Source organism: Garra rufa, chromosome 7, assembly GCF_049309525.1.
Source record: "Garra rufa chromosome 7, GarRuf1.0, whole genome shotgun sequence".
Taxonomy (NCBI): domain Eukaryota; kingdom Metazoa; phylum Chordata; class Actinopteri; order Cypriniformes; family Cyprinidae; genus Garra; species Garra rufa.
This window is the reverse complement of record NC_133367.1, coordinates 1,804,114-1,821,809: the sequence shown is the minus strand read 5'-3', so window position 1 is coordinate 1,821,809 and position 17,696 is coordinate 1,804,114. Positions and strand designations below refer to the sequence as shown.

At 37.1% G+C, this 17,696-nt stretch overlaps 1 protein-coding gene across 1 annotated transcript in view; it reads right to left on the bottom strand.

The window, feature by feature from the left end:
• The window catches only part of podxl2 (podocalyxin-like 2), a 33,022-nt gene extending 16,681 nt beyond the window's left edge, over positions 1 to 16,341 (bottom strand). Inside the window, exons 1-2 of the mRNA XM_073844381.1 lie at positions 15,997 to 16,341; positions 10,795 to 11,055 (exon numbers count right to left, since the gene is read on the bottom strand). Coding sequence (XP_073700482.1) covers positions 10,795 to 11,055; positions 15,997 to 16,030 — 295 coding nt within the window. The 5' untranslated portion in view covers positions 16,031 to 16,341. The remainder of the gene's footprint in view (positions 1 to 10,794; positions 11,056 to 15,996) is intronic.
• Positions 16,342 to 17,696: the final 1,355 nt, after the last annotated feature.

Here is a 17,696-nt window from a genome sequence, read left to right as displayed (position 1 = left end):
ATATATATATATATATATGTGTAGATAGATAGACAGACAACAGACAAAATGATAGATATCTAAGACAGAGATCCAGACAAAAATCTAGACAGATATAGACAGATTGAACAAACAATAGAACTAGACAAAAATCTAGACAGATAGGCAACAAACAGAATAGACAGAACAAATGATAGATCTAGACAAAAATCTAGACAGATAGACAAAAGACAGAAACGAATGATAGAACTAGACAAAAATATAGATCGATAGAAGATAGACAGACAGAACAAAACAATAGTTCCAGACAAGAACCTAGACAGATAGGTAGATGGATGATAGATCGATAGAACAACAGACAAAATGTTAAATATCTCAGACACACATCTAGACAAAAATATAGGCAGATAGATAGATAGACAGACAAGAGACAGAATGATAGAATGAACGATAGATCTAGGCAGATAGATCGATGGATTATGGATAGATAGAACGACAGACAGATACAGATAGATAGACAGACAGAAGGATAGATAGAACAAACTATAGAACTAAACAAATAATAGCAATAATATAGATAAGATAGATAGATAGATAGATAGATAGATAGATAGATAGATAGATAGATAGATAGATAGATAGATAGAAACAACAGACAGAATGATTCTTATTCAGATTTTTCTTATTCTCTTGTTTTGTCTCTGTGTAATGGAAGCTAATAACACTGAAACAAATTCCTTGTATGCGCAAGCATACTTGCCAATCAAGCTCTTTCTGATTCTGATGATAGATATCTAAGACAGACAACTAGACAAAAATGTAGGCAGATAGATAGACAGACAAGAGACAGAATGATAGAACAAACGATACATCTAGACAGATTGATGGATTATGTATGGATAGAACAACAGACATCTAGACAAAAATCTAGATGGATAAAACAACAGACAGAATGATAGATATCTAAGACAGACATCTAGACAAAAATATAGGCAAATAGATACACAGACAAGAGACAGAATGATAGATAGAACAAACGATAGAACTAGACAAAAATATAGATAGATAGACAATAGACAGAATGATAGATGGAACGAACGATAGAACTAGACAAAAATATAGATAGATAAATAGAAAATAGACAGAATGACAGTTCTAGACAAAAATATAGGCAGATAGATAGACAACAGACAGAAGGATAGATAGAATAAAATCTAGACAGATAGACAACAAACAGAATAGACAGAATGAATGATAGATCTAGACAAAAATTTAGACAGATAGATGGAACGAACAATAGAACTAGACAAAAATATAGATAGATAGACAGACAACAGACAGAATGATAGAACGAATGATAGATTGTATAGATTGATGGATTATGTATGGATAGATAGAAGAACACACAAAACGATAGATATCTAAGACAGACATCTAGACAAAAATCTAGACAGACAGATGATAGACAGACAACAGACAGAATGACAGACAGATAGAACGAACAATAGAAATATACAAAAAGCTAAAAGATAGAAAGATGCGCCCACAGCAGTAAGATAGACAGGCAGCTAAACAGACAGACAGATAGATATCCATAGGCGGAGGTTGGCCAAAATGTTAGTGTACACTCTAAAAAGTGCTGGGTTAAAAAATAACCCAACCATAACCCAGCTGCTGGGTAACTATGGGACAGAACACGCGTTGGGTTGTTTTGACCCAAGTGCTGGGTTAAATCATTTGACCCAAAATGCTGGGTTGTTTATTTGACCCAACCAGTGGGTCAGATTAACTGTGTTGCTGGGTTAAAAACTACCAAAATAATGGGTTATTTATTGTCTAATTGCCTTGCTACCTTTATATTTACCAATAATAATATATAAATCACAAAAGAATGTAAAATTATTATTGTTTTTCTGTAATACAGTTACACAACACAAAAATTTAATATGTAAATGTCATTTTAATGAGTTTTCATATTTCTTTTTAATACAGTTTTCAAATAGGTGCAGCTGTCACACATTTTGTCCAACCCTTAAAGACACAAATAATGGTTTTAGTAGATCAGTTTCTTTTAAACAAAACTGTAAACAAGGCACACTATATTCATATTCTTTATGTCAACATTGCAGCAGCAGAACACTCAAAAATGAATTATTACCACATTAGAATCATTCCAAACATTGTGCCATTAAAACTAAGCCAAACAAAGAGTCCACCAGACAATTCTTACAATTTAAAACATGTTACAAGTGGCCAAAAAAAAAACTTCACACATGAAGACTTATGTCCATCAATATGATATACTGCAAGCTGGAGAAATTCCCAGGCAACAAGTCCGCTTCAATGGCATGGCCTGGAACCATGGCGAAGGTCTAGAAATGTTGTTGTCTCATCCCAAGGCTCAAATCCACCATGTTGGTCCCCACCTGTTAATTATACGGCATTTAGTCTTGCAACATTACATTTTAAGTTAAGTGTATTTTATGAACATAAACACAGAGGCATGAAATAAATGCTCATTTTACTTCTCAACTTTTCATACAGTTGTGGTCAAAATTATTAGAACACTAGTATTTTCACAAGCTAAATAAGGTTTTAAGTCAGTGATTTCTATCTTTTGCTGTAGTGTGTCAGTAGGAAATATCGGTTTACATTTCCATTCATTTTGCCATTAATTGTGATAATCCAGTGACATTTTTGTTCTGTGCTCCACACAGGATCTGATCTCATCATCATCCAGAAGAACTGTGAAAGCGTCACCAAGATGCTCCAAGAGACCTAACTGCAAAGCTACAATACTGTTAAAAGTTAAGCACTTGTCTAAAAATATCATAAAATGACGCTGTCAAAAATAATGTCATAAATAAATGTTCTTAATCAATTAACCTTGATTAACTAAATTAAATCAACATTTGGTTTGACCGTCCTTTTGTGTTTAAAGCAGCTTTTGCCCTACACTAGGTGCACTTACACATAGTTTTTCAGGTAGCTTTGCAGGTAGGTCTCTTGAAGCATCTTGGGGACGTTGTCACAGTTCTTCTGGATTTAGTCTGTCTCAGTTTGTTCTGTTTCTTCATGTCATTCCAGACAGACTGGATGATGATGAGATCAGATCTCTGTGTGGAGGATTGGCTGTTGTGCCAATGTAAACTGATATTTCTTACTGACACACTACAGCAAAAGATAAAAAACACTGACTTAAAATCATTTTTTAGCTGGTGAAAATACAACTGTTATAATAATTTTGGCCACCACTGTGTTTATATATATATATACATACACCCTTATTAGAGCAGAAAACGTAAAACAAAACTTACAGGTTGTACGTCAATGAATGGCCTCCGGGATTCCGTGGTTGTGGGTCTGAAGACCTTTTATCCAGAGTGGGCAGGACTTTGAAAGCACTTTCCCCTTTAGCATCTAAACCATAGGAATAATATGCAAACTGTGAACCATATTTTATAATCAAAACAAACTGAAACACTTTCATATGAAGATTTCTTCATTCCTTTAAATAATGCAAATTAATTCCCACCCTCATTCAACTACTGCAGGTTAAGTTTAGGTATGGGGTCAGATTCAGGGATGTAGAATATGCTCATGCAGAATAAGGCATCAGTTTGTGCTTCATAAGTACTAATTAACAGCCAATATACAAGCTAATAAGCAACTAGTTAAGTGTTACTGTACCATTGTATTTACCAGTTGATGTGTGTCAAATACAGTTGCATATTGTTTTATAGATTGACATATTATTAGAAAAAGCTTACCTTAAGTCATGTCACCCAGCTCTGAATGCACCTCACTGAGCACTGGCAAGAATTAGGTCTGCAACTGTAGCCCAGTCTTCAAAAAGTCTGCCTCTGGATATAGCTTCCTAAAGTCTTGTGAAATCTGATCAAATCTGAAAAATAAATGAGGTTCAATAAGTTTAAGGTTTATACTGGTCTCCTAGTTTGTAATGCAACACAGGCATTCACTAAAATAGAGGAAGAGTAAGGGGCCGTTCACATGCCGCGCCTAAAAACGCGTGAAAACGCAAGACGCGTCGCTTTCTTTACAAAAACGCAGCTTGCTCTCCCATGGCGTCTGCCGTTGCTAAGCAACCATGTCCCGCGCCTGGAAAAAATGAGCTTCCATTATGAGCGTATAATAACGAACTTCAGTGCGCAAAAAACGCGACATGTGAACGGCCACATACACCACAAGAGATTAAGTCTAACTTTACATACTGTAGCTAAGACAAAATTACATTTAAGTAATAAACAATAGTACATACCAGTCATATTGTGGTTTAACATTATTAAAGTAAGGGACATAGCGTTTTAGCTAATGCAGATAAGTTACCTCAAGGAAAAAACCGCGAAAATGCTCAACATAAAACATATGGATCTATCGTTGGATTCGGCACGTCGCAAACATTTACTTGAAAAATATGCCCTTAAAAGATCAATTTTTGTATGAAATGATCTAATTTTGACAAAACATTACAAAGCAATACAGTATGCAGACAGTAAAGGAACTTACCCCCGTATTTCTGACCTACTCTTTCCATAAGGCGTTAAAATAAAGGCCATATGTATACTGTAAATTATACAAATAACACACACACACACACACACACACACACACACACACACACACACACACACACACACACACTTTATATAACAATAAAGCGATTGTTGAGGCAAAAAAGTACATCGCTAGGCTGCTTAAGTTACAACGTTCGTCATTCACGGAATAAAAATGCCAACCCCGCACAGCGACATATCAAATATTGCATTAAACAGTGAAATCAGTGTGCTCTAAAACACAACTTATTAAAAATAAAGGTAAATAATTATATAATCATATTATTAATTTACCTTATAATCCTGCTTGCTGCGAGGTGCGTGACCGCCTGGCGACGAGACGAGTGAAGAATCCAGAATGTTCGATGAAGTGAAAAAAAATAAACAAACCGGTTGGGTCAAAATAACCCAACCCAGGTGTTCATAGTGAAAGAACCCCTTATAGTCCATTTGACCCAGCATGATCAACCCAACTGTGTGTTTACAGTGCCTCAAACAACCCAGAATTTTGACCCAGCACAATTAACCCAGCAATGTGTTTACAAAAATAACCCAGCACTTTTTAGAGTGTAATCTGTTAACAAAGCACATTGTATACCCGTTTTTTAGATTCAAGAACCAGATAATGAGTGTCACCTCATGAAATGTTTTTTAATAGGAAGGAAACTGTCTAACGTGATCCCAATTTAATAAAAACATTGTAAGTTAGGCCTATTAATTGTAATGATTTCATTTCAAACAGCGAATAAATTATATAGAGAAAGTGAGCAAAGGATAAACAGAGCTTTTTGAAACTCCGAATCAGTAAAACACTGCGTCGCAAAAATCATTTGATTCAGAACGGGACTTCAGTGGGCGTTTCCCGCATCAGTTGATTCAAAGCGCGTGTGGCGAATCATTTGATTGAGAACAGGACTTTAAAACGCGTATCCAGTGTTGCCAGATTGGGCGGGTTTCCGCCCAATTGGGCTTCTTTTGATCGGCTTGGACCGGAGAATAACGCATTGGGCGGGTAGACAAAATTTGGGCTGCTTTAAAAAAAATAAAAGCCGCCCAATCAGCTGCTTTTTTCTTCGCTTTTATCATTAGTCATTGTTATTTTAATACCTTCGAGCTCAAAGTATCACAGTAATATAATGTGTAGTGCAGTCATCAACTCATTTTTGCTTAACGCAACCCTTACTGGTTTAGTTTAACAGAGACCTGTCAATCAACTAAGTCTTAACGTTAGTGAGATGTGATGACTTGTGAGTGACGGGGTTTTGGCCCTATAACGGGCAAGATTTTGATTATGCAGCTTATTCATTTATTCATTTTAAGTAATTGCATGGCAAAGTGGCCTAAATTTAAGTTACACGATAAAAAAAAAGTCTTAAGTGGATTACACGTGGTGAGAGATGAATAGAAGACTTCTAAATATAATTGTAACTGAAATAAGAAAACGTGGGTGTGTGCATGAACGTAAATGCCAGCTACATTACATTTGTTTCTCATCTCTTTATTGTGCACTTTTTGCACAGAAATTAGCATATTTTTACTGTGGACATTGAAAATGATGCATGTGTTTTTCCCAGGGTTAAAGTCATCGGTTAATTTCCACTTTGAAAAGAAGACATTTTACGCATATTTTCGGACTGTTTTGATCCATGTTCCTGTGAAATTGATTTATCTTTATTTTATTTTGTCATTACTCTTTTTTTAAAGAGATAAAAATGGTCCTTATCAACCTTGACATGGCAATAAAATTCTCATTGTTTTGGCAGTTAAAATTTGGGCTGGTTTTTGTTGAAGTGAGCAGGTTTTGGTGAGCTTTTGGGCTGGAAATCGTCAACCCGATCTGGCAACACTGCGCGTATCGCGAATGATTTGATTTAGATCGGGGCGTATAGGAGCTGCTTCGCGGGATGTCTAAACAAACAAATAGATAAATAGACAGATCGATAGAGCAAAAATAAACTCTGTCTATTCCCTATGCTACAGATAAGTGCTCATTTTCGTGGTGAGTAGATGCAGGCACAGTGCCAGGTGAGAACACCACACCTGGAAGTGTCTTCACACACAAACACACCAGCTCTCAGTCATGGATGTGTCCACCTGTCTCTCCATATGGCTGATCAGTCAAGCCTGTCTGCGGTGTGACACGGCGTGCGTTACTCATTCAGCAGCGGTGGAGTGTGACTGGCTCTCGTGTTCACGCTCAGATTTACTGCTGTGGCGCAAATTCACTCCTCATCCATATGTGCGCTTGTGTAAAACAATTAACCAAACATTTTCAAATTTGTCTCAAGCTCTAAGCAGTGGTTCCCAATTCCAGTCCTCGCGACCCACCGCTCTGCACATTTTGTGTGTTTCACGCATCGCTTCCGACGTTTGTTCTATTCCAACGCTACTGCCCTTCGAAGTGGACATCACAGGATATTCCGCCATTATTCATTAGTTCGAAGCGAGCGTATGTGTTCCATTTGAAGGTCATTAAAGCGTGCGAGACGTAAATTTATAATGCATTTATTTACAGATGCACTTATCACTTCTCTAGTAAGTTTCATTTGTGTGTGAAGACGCTGCATGCGGTGGCGTAGCGCAAATATATGAATGAATGTTTCAAAGTATAGTAAACAGATTTCCCCCGCTTAGGGAGCAGGGAGCAATGAACACTTTGCAGGGACCATGTCAATCGGACCGCAGTTCCTGCAGGGACCTCACTTCTAATGAGCTGGTTATCTGAGAGACAATGAAAAATGTGCAGAGCGGTGGGGCACGAGGACTGGAATTTGGAACCGCTGCTCTAAAGCACATAGCTGTTGTCTTCAGGTCCATTCAGTGCATGTATAGAGACTAACTAACCTAAAACTGTTTAAAAAAAACAAAAACAAAAAAAAATTAAAATAATAAAACATGAGTGTGAGACTGAGTTACGTGCCAAGATTTAATACTTAGAATTAGGGGTTTGTTTAAATCTCTAATATGAGAAATTATACAGCATGTGTGTGCCAGCTGAATCACGCTGATATCCACCCGAGGAAATCAAAAAAATTTCACACTCCTCATGGCAGAAAATCATTGGACAGCTCCGTCCTTCTCTCTGCCTCATACGCACACACCGGAAACAGGCCACTGCGGTTAGCGAGCTAGCAGGTGAACTAAAAATAATACTGTTTTCAGGCACATTAATTCCCAGGCGATGTGTAGAAAGTGGATATATTTTCTCTACTCACTGCTGCGAAACACGTCCGCGACCGCAAGGTGGACTATAGAAACGTCAATGGAATTGTTAAAGCCGACAAAACGCTAATCAACAAAAATACGGTAAACATCAGGAGGGGACTGCAGGTGTTGAGGAAATGACGCACGATAATGAGTCCTAAAAGCTGTTATTCACACTACTTTACACCTCAACCAGGCTCTTTGACAATCAAGTCATTTCTGCAAGTTAAATAACTGTGTCTAGAGGCTGAGTCATACAGAGATACAGACTTAATGTGAATCTGTTGTCATTCAGTGCCTTATTTGTTGCAGCATATGATTTTTGCACCTATTTACGAATGTAATATTGCAACCAAATTTCGCTCGTCGTCAGAGCAAATGCTGTATTAACACCCCTTGCTGACAAATGACAAGTACACATTGTATTCATAATCGAAGCAATTTATAATTCATTAAATCGCTGTCTAATTTACAAAGACATACAATTTTGGTTGCGACAAATTTATAACATATCATTTTCAAATGTAACATTGCGACCAGATTTCGTTTAGAATTGCAGTACTTGACGCATTTTTGATTGTAAATATACAATTAAATTTTGTTCACAATTGAGTCGTCAAATTGCTGTATAATTTAGAGAGACAAACGATTTTGGTTGTGACAAATGTAATTTGGTTGCAAAATTATACATTTTATAATTTCGTTTTGTCGCAAAATTATATATTATATAATTTTAAAACATAATCTTGCAAACAAATTTTGTTTACAATTGAATCAAGTCAAATCGTTGCCAGAGTGAATATATTACCACCCCTTTTTAGTTGACAAAAAGACAAGTACTTGACCCATTTTCAAACTTAACATTGCCATCAGATTTTGTTCATAATTAAATCGTTAAATCATTGTCAGAGCGAAATTAACAACACACCCTTTACTGACAATAACAAGTACTTGACCCATTTTTGATACCAAAAATATGCAACCAAATTTTGTTCATAACTGAATCGTTAAATTGCTGTCTAATATACAGAGAAATTTTGGTTGCACCAAATGAAATTTGGTTGCGAAATTATTAGGGGTGTGACGAGACACTTATCTCACGAGAATGAGACATTATTTTTTAAACTTTTTAAAAGAAATCCTCAATGAGGAAATATATAGGGAAAAATAGTATTTTACTACAAAACTACAAAACACAAAATGCAAAAAAAAATGTAGGTGGATTTTGATATGAACTTGTACTTTATGAAATTCTGTTCTATTCATTAACTTCTATTTCAATTAATTATATGCAGTAATAAACATGTAAACTAAAGATGCATGGTTCTGGAAAAACTGAAAAAAAAAATATTTTAGAAATTGGAGATCATGATTGTCTCATGATTCTGAAGAAAAAGAAATCTAAAGATTCGAAATCTAAACAAAATTATGTAATTTACTAATGATACTGACAAAATGTTCATTGCTTAAGTCTATATTGAACAAAGTTTTACAAAATGATGGAGTCAGTGTCTCAGTTGATAAAGATTTGAATGATAAATACTTTTTTAAACGTGCAGTTGTCGCCACCAGCTGGCGAAAGAGGATAAGCGTTACAATAAATACGTGTTAACATACTTTCGTTTTGATCGCTACTGTAGACAATTAGTGTTTATACCCAAACTATAAGCTTTTATCCCAGTCCTTATGTTATTTAAAGTTGGACACTGCAGGCAAAAACAGTTTTTTCATGCACCTGTCAAGCTTGAGATTTTGGGCTTTTTGGTGTTTAATAAAATGTATTTTCGGACTAGTAGAAAGAAAACACCAAAAAGACACTGTTAAGTGTTTCGTTTATAGCACTTTATTTATCAGACACCGCTGAATCGTTGCCATTCAGGAATTAGATCGCGTGGGTGTTTGAATAGAGATCGCGATCTTTTAACAATTAATCATGCAGCTCTAATGTAAACACTTCCTAGAAATTAAATTTGGAACATAATCTTGCAACCAAATTTTGTTGGCAACTGAATCAGGTCAAATCATTGTCAGAGCAAAAATATTAATACCCCTAACTGACAAAAGTACTTCTTAGCCCACTTTTGATCGTAAATGATTCGTTTTATAACTGAATCATCAAATCACTTTCAAATCACTGTCTTAATTTACAAAAACAAGCAATTTACTTTGTGACAAATGAAATTCGGTTGCAAATGATAAAATATATTTTTGAACATAATCTTGCAACCAAAATTCAACACTCCTAACTGACAAAAAGACAAGTACCAGAGCCATTTTTGGTCATAAATATGCAACCAAATTTCGTTCATAATTGAATCGCCAAATCGCTGTCTAATTTACAAAGACAAACTATTTTGGTTGCGACAGACGAAATTTGGTTGCAAAATTATATATTATTTTTGAACATAATAAAAATTTTAACACCCCTAACTGACAAAAGACAGTAATTGACCCATTTTTGATCGTAAATGTGCAACCAATTTTCGTTCATAATTGAATCGTCAAAATTTGGTTGCAAAAATGATGTAATATATCAGCATTTTCTAACATAATCTTGCAACCAAATTTTGTACGCAGTTGAACGAAGTCAAATCGTTGTCAGAGAGAATATATAAGCATATAATAATAAGCACTTGACCCATTTTTGATTGTAAATGTGCAACCAAATTTGGTTCATAGTTAAATCAAGTCAAATCACTGTCACAGTGACAGTATTTACATTTCTAGTTGACAAAGGACAAGCACTTGACAGATTTTCCAACGTAATATTGCAGCCAAATTTCATTCATAACTGAATCGTCAAATTGTTGTCAGAGTGAACATATTGACATCCCTAGTTGACAAACGACAAGTACTTGACCCATTTTTGATCATAAATATGCGGCCATATTTGCTTGTATTTGAAATAAGTCATTGACTAATGAGATTCATGACATCAAACAAAAAAGGAAAGTCATTTTCTTTGCATCTTTGAAAGTTTACAATGACTTTGGAGTAACATGGATGAATTGTGTTTCGACTTGCTTCTTCTACTCACCATTCATGGCACTTAGGTCAACACCGCTGTCTTTGGTCTCCATATTGGCACTCTTGCCATCCTCGCTGTCTTCGCTGAAGAACCCAGAGCTCTCCTGAGAACTCTCCATTAATCCAGGCCTACGATCTCTCGAGACCTCACCGTGTTCTTCAAAGCCAACAGGAACATCGAGAACTGGCCCGTGGGAGCGGAGAGGGTTGGGCAGGAGTGCTGGACCAGCACTCAGAACCTCGGCACACGCCAGAACCAGGAGAACTGAACCTGAAAAGATATAATAAGCTTACTTTTTGAACTTGGGCCAATTGAATACACAAATCAAAATCAGCAACAAAGAACCAAACCAACTTCTCCACCACAAATTAGTCTTTCTTAATAGCTTCAACAGTGACAGATGGTTTCAAGGATGTATGAATCCATCAAACACTGACTGGAGACATCTTGAGTCCTGGCCCCAATGGGCTTCGACCACAGATGGCTCTGAATCATGACGGCTTAGCGTTGTCTCCCAAACCACCCGGTCTTATCTTCCCTCGCCCTACCGGGTCACCACAGGATTAGCACTGGTTTTAACACTGGACAGCCGAAAAAGGCGACAACTGGGCTGAAATCTGCAACTACCCTACTGTTGGAGCCAAGTTGGAGTTTCAAAGCCAATTACACAGTTCTCTAATTCTGACACGGCTTTAGTTTTTATTCATGGATCTGTTTAATGAAATATATTCTCTAGCGAGGCTCAGTTTAATTAAGGAGACCAGCAGGCTGATGTCTCGGTGACTCTGGTATTATATTTAGCAAGTGTGTGATTGTGTGGTAATTAACTGGGTGGAAAAACTGGGCACTTCCTTTTCCAATTTATGAATTGATCAACTTAGCTTCCTGGAAACGTTCCAGCGGTTTTAGAGGCACAGGACGGCAAACTTCTAAAATGGGATTCTGCTGGAGGGTAAAATCCCAAATAACCAAATGACATTTACTCAGTAAATTAAAGAGAATTAATGATTAAAAGACCACTTTGTTTTTCGAGAAACCTTCTGCATTTATCAGTAAGGCTACATTCTATTTAAGTCGGTTATTCGGAAGTCTGAATATCCAGTGCTTAACTTGGAAAAGTGCAACAGAATGTCATTTAAAGATGAACATCAATACTAGCATACAATTCTCCACAATTTGGACATTATACAACATCTTAGTCTTATTTGCATTTAAATATGGTGGGAAGGCCTGATGTTAAAGATACCGAACGCCACTGGTTCTTGGATCTTGAAGTCCAAATTAGATTTTAGAGCTAGGATTATCATTAAACATTTTTGGACCTTGATAGTCCCTACATGCACAGATAGCAAACATACGTCTGCAAGATGTCTGTTAAAGATCTATTGATCTTGATCAGGTCTTGCAGATGTAAATGCAGACATCAAATAGACATCTCAGAAATGTCTGTGTGCTATTAGGGGTCTGTTATAGGTCTCTTGATCTGGAAAGCATCTGCTGTGTACAAACGTCTGGCAGACGTCTGTAAGATGTTAGTTTTACATCGATTCTAAATCACAAACATCTTAAAGACAACTAATAGACATCTATTTGACATCTGATAGGAAACGTCCAATAGACGTATTGCAGATAAGCAAACTATGTCTTGCAGATGTAAGTGCAGACGTCAAATAGACGTCTCCAATGGTTCGTGTGCTATCAGGGGTCTGTTAAAGATCTCTTAATCTGAAAAACATCTGCTGTGTACAAACGTCTGGCAGGCGTCTGTAAGATATCAGTTTTACATCCATTCTAAATCATAAACATCTTTAAGACATCTAATAGACGTCTATTTGACATCTGATAAGAAACGTCCAATAGACGTATTGCAGATGAGCAAACTACGTCTTGCAGATGTAAATGCAGACATCAAATAGATGTCCTATCAGGGAGGTCACTAGTCACAAGACATTTTTTGAGTGTTTTCTCATCTGCAAACTATCTCCTATCAATGTCAAATAGATGGCTATTGTCAGATGTTTGTACACAGCAGATGCTTTCCAGATCAAGAGAACTTTAACAGACATTTTGTAGACGTACACGTGCTATCTGGGTAGTCAAAAATGGTGAACCAAAAATGGTAGTTTGGGGTTTTATCTTTATATCTCTATCTTTATATTCTTCCTAAACATCTGCCACTAAGTAAACTAGCCACAAAGTGAACAACCAAACGCACAGTCCCAATGCATGTCCTTAGAAAGCGTCAACGTCCCACCCCAGTAGATCACATCAATTATGGTTGACGCAATCTTATTTTGCCTCAGTGGACTCCGGTTTCTGCAAGGCTACTTCTGACCTCGCTTGAGCAGCGAATAAAGAATGTGAAATTGCTGACGGCTGAACCCAAACACGTTTATCTCTGAGGAACGCTCCTTGGCCTCGTGCCCCAGAGAGGCTCTCAAAGTTTGGACACACGTTAGATGGCACATTAATCATAAAAGCTAATATCTCGTTTATAGAGGCTCTGCGGCAAGTAGGCCTGTCTGGGATCTTTGCACTTGGGGAGTTGGATAAACCGAATGAAACTCAAGAAGACGAAACATCTGTGCATAAACTTGAAGGACAAAAGTAGAGCTTTAATAACTGCAGAAAGACGCCAAAAAGAGGACGTATCTTGCTAAAGAAGTTTGAAAGTCGAACTTCAAAAGAATCTCCCTTAAAAAAAAAGCTATTTAATTATTCTTATAATTTAATATTTTATGTGTTTCCAAGTACGGGATGAAAGGATGAAAAAAATTGGATATTTGCTTATTTAAGTTTAAAAACTGTCAAGAACATGTCAATGCTCAAAATAACCAGACATGTTCTTGACATCTTCTACAGTGTGGTTTTATATCATAGCAGTCACAACATGTCCAGCGCCCACCTGTTTCTGACTGATTTCAGATGTCTTAATATAGTGCGCATTCATCCGTTGAGACCAAGACGCCACAATCCTTTGCCATCTGATACGAACACAGATCCGTCACATAGCAGCTATTGTACTAAATATACGAGCAGTTCAGCCAGCGCCAGTATCAGGCTCTCTGAAAGAGAGACGAGGAGCCCGAGCTGAGAATAAAATGATTCATAAATCATCAAACCCACCAAAGCTTGGCCCAATTTGAAGTGTGAGGCACCTGGGCTTCAGCAACACACTGTGAACGCATACAGATGCCAATTATTTTTCTGTCTTAAACCCTTTCCATTTCTTTTTCTTTCCTCTCGGAGGTAAAGCCACGTCTCAAACGAGCGGCTCAAGTCGAGGCGGGCTCAACGGCGAGATAAATGCTGATGTCACCTGACCTGAATGGGTTTCTGGCTGTGCCAGCTTACATTGCAGCAGTGCCTGTGGGTGTAGGTGGCATCGAGCATTAGGAGTCAGATTTATAGGCTACAGACTGGCAGCTGCAGGTCTGCAGTGCCTGATACTGCTAAAGAGGGTATGAGTTGCAGCATAGTACTGAATGATGACCATTTACACTGTTCGTCAAATGGTACATGTCCAATTAAAGATGGTATAAACATGATACTGTAACTATAACAAAAATTAAATGACAATACAATACACTGACAAAGTATATGTTCACAAAATGGTACGTCAAAGTACTTCAAAGAATACCATGGCAAAAGTTAAAAAACATGGTAGCATAGCACTCTGGTCATGACTAGAAAGGTTTACTATATGGCACACCAAGGTACTTAAAAAATACAATGGAATAGATTCCAAAAACATTGTTTTACCAAAGTAATACTGCAAAAAACATGGTAATACTTTGATATATTAAAGTATTAAGTGATTACTGTGGTATTTACATTAACGAATGCGAATGATTGGACTCCATAGGTAGAAATATTAGGCTTATAAGAGGCTCTTTTTACAACTAGGAGATTAATATTGTTTTTCACTTGCGACAAAACAACGAATTAGCCGTGCATTTAAATGGGAATATGCTTTAGAAGCTATCCATCCTCGCATTCGGAGATCGACACTTCTTGACTAGCAAGACGGCTGCGAGAGGAAACTCAAACAGTGAAAGTGAGTTGTTCAAAAACTTTCTTTTTAGTAAACTCTGTGTACACAAACAATGTTCTCAATGCTGGAGTTCATGTGTAGAGACCCAGGCGCTACTTCGAGCAGTTTCATGGTGTGTCGAGCCTTCTTAGTGTTGTAAAAATATCAATTTTGATTCGCTCAAATTTATGCCCCTAGTACTCCCATTCACCGGCCATTGACCACAAAACGAAATCACGATTCACGGTCAATCTCAAAAACGGCTTGTTTGTCGTAATTATGCTTTTAGATGTAGTTTGTCTCGTTTACAGTATAAAAAAAAAAAAAAAACAGCCCAGGTTGCATTTTGGCAATAGTTATCCTTTAAAAGGGTGTGCATAGAATCAAAAGCCATTTGGGTTGAGGGAGAAATGTGAAGTTAAACAGGGACTTGGCTTAGCCTGAGTCTGTGCTGCTCATTAGACTAAACAAACCTGACCTGTCATTGTTGTGTCTGGTCATCGGTCTGTCTGGAGCGGCTTTTGACCAGCACAATCTGTCAGCCGTGGCCTCATGGGCATGACAAGCCATCACACACACGGCGTGCCAAACACAATCAGCGTCCACGACAGCTGCAAAATGTGCTTTTCTCAGTTACATGATGAATCATGCTGAAAAATCCTGACTGGACCTGAATACATCAGCTCGCTCTCTCCAGATAGGGAGGAAAAAAGGGGTGTGTGCCGTAATCTGCCCTAGCAGATCAATAACACAAATATCTGAACGATTTCAATGACTGGACTCTGCATACTGGGGGGCGACGACCAGCAAAACACATCAACAAAACACAAATGATCACCTCAGAAAATATATAGAATATATAAAATGCCCTTTTGAGACAAAGAGAAGTCTTAATGATGGTCACAGACAATACTGAACAATATTATCAAACCTTGTGATTAGTGTACCAGATTACAAGACCAGTATTCCAGTGATTAAATAACCAATAGGTTGATTTTCAATGTATATTAACATAAATATTATTAAACACAGTCATATATAAAACACCTTTATATTATCAATATTTATTAATAATACAATGTCTTGATATTTTATACTTTTTAAACATATTAAAATCACATCTTTTGTTATATACTGACATAAAACTAACACAAAATAAACAATACTGAAATACTCACCAAACATCAGGCACTGGAACGACGCGACTGACATCTCTGCAGCTTCAAATGGTCGCAGTGAGAAACAACCGCGTCAGTGTTTCAGTTTGCTCGCATGTGCATCATATGTGACTTACTGACCTCAATGTGCGCAACCGACGCACTGACGCGAATTAATCATCGGAATTAAAAACAAAAGGTCATTTGATGTGCGGACGAAGCGCGAGGCTGTCCGTCCGCTCAAGCGTGATAGCTGTGCAGAAGGGCAGGCGTGACTGCGAGGGAAACTAGACGGCTGCTCTTCTTGCAGTCAATGGATTTGCAGCGATGGATTGAGGATTTTGGAGGGTTTGATTCCTGGCGCAGTGACTGCAGGCGACCCGCAGCAGCGATGCAGGGTCCTAAACACCGCCGAAACGGTTTTGGCGACGGTACAAATCTAGAATGAAACGGTCAGCGAAGGAATCCTGACGTCGACCAATCGGAAAGCTCCGCTTATGATCAACAATACCTACAATAAGTACGCTTTTTTAGCTAAAGTTAAACTTTTGTTTTTTACATTTCGTGTCAGTAGGGAATCTTGTTTCTGCAAACATAAAAAGGTCATTACAACTGTTTGTTTTACAAATCTGGCACTTTATTTTTCACAGTTCCCAATTTTAAATTTGTAATCTCACAACTGAAAGTTCTAACCTCGCAATTTTGAGTTTACACCTCACAATTTTCCTCACAATCTAAATCTGGAATTCTGAGGAAAAATTGAGAATTCCGCTAAATGCCGCCGAACTGTTTTTTAGCGAAACTAGAATTAAATGGTTAGTGATGGAATTCTGACGTCGACCAAATCGGAAAGTTCCGATTATGAGCAACAACGACTGTATTTAAGTAAACTGTAGTTTTTTTTTAGCCATGTAAAATATAGTTATACTTTTGTTTTCTGCATTTCCTGTCAATAAGTAGGGAAGTTTGTTTCTGCAAACATAAAAAGGTCATTAGTAGTTTATCTTACAAATCTGGCACTTTGTTTTTCACAATTTTACATTTATTTTCTCACAACTGAAAGTTCTAATCACAATTTTTTGGCTAAACGCCACTGAACTGGTTTTAGAGACAGTACGAAACTAAAATGAAACAGTCAGCGATGGAATTCTGACATCGACCAATCGGAAAGCTCTGATTATGAGCAAAAAATGATCAACAAGAATGTAGGTAAGTGTAGTTTTTTTAGTGATGTAAAAATAAAGTATAAAATAAACTGTTGGCTTTATTAAACTAGTTTTTTTACTTTTCTTGTCAGTAAGTACAAGCTTGTTTCTGCACACAAAAAAAAGGTAATTACAACAGTTTATTTTACAAATCTGGCACTTTATTTTTCACAGTTCCCAATTTTAAATTTATTATCTCACACTTGAAAGTTCTAACCTCATAATTTCGAGTTTACATCTCACAGTTTCTCACAATCTAAATTTGGAACTCTGAGGAAAAATTTTGAATTGCGCCAAATGCCACCGAACTGGTTTTAGAGACAGTGCGAATCTAGAATGAAACAGTCAGTGATAGAATTCTGACATCGACCAATCAGAAAGCTCTGATTATGAACAAAAATCGGCACTAATCTGGCACTTTATTTTTTTTTTTACAATTCCCAATTTTAAATTTACAATCTCTGAAAGTTCTAACCTCACAATTTCGAGTTTACATCTAAACACTGCCAAACTGGT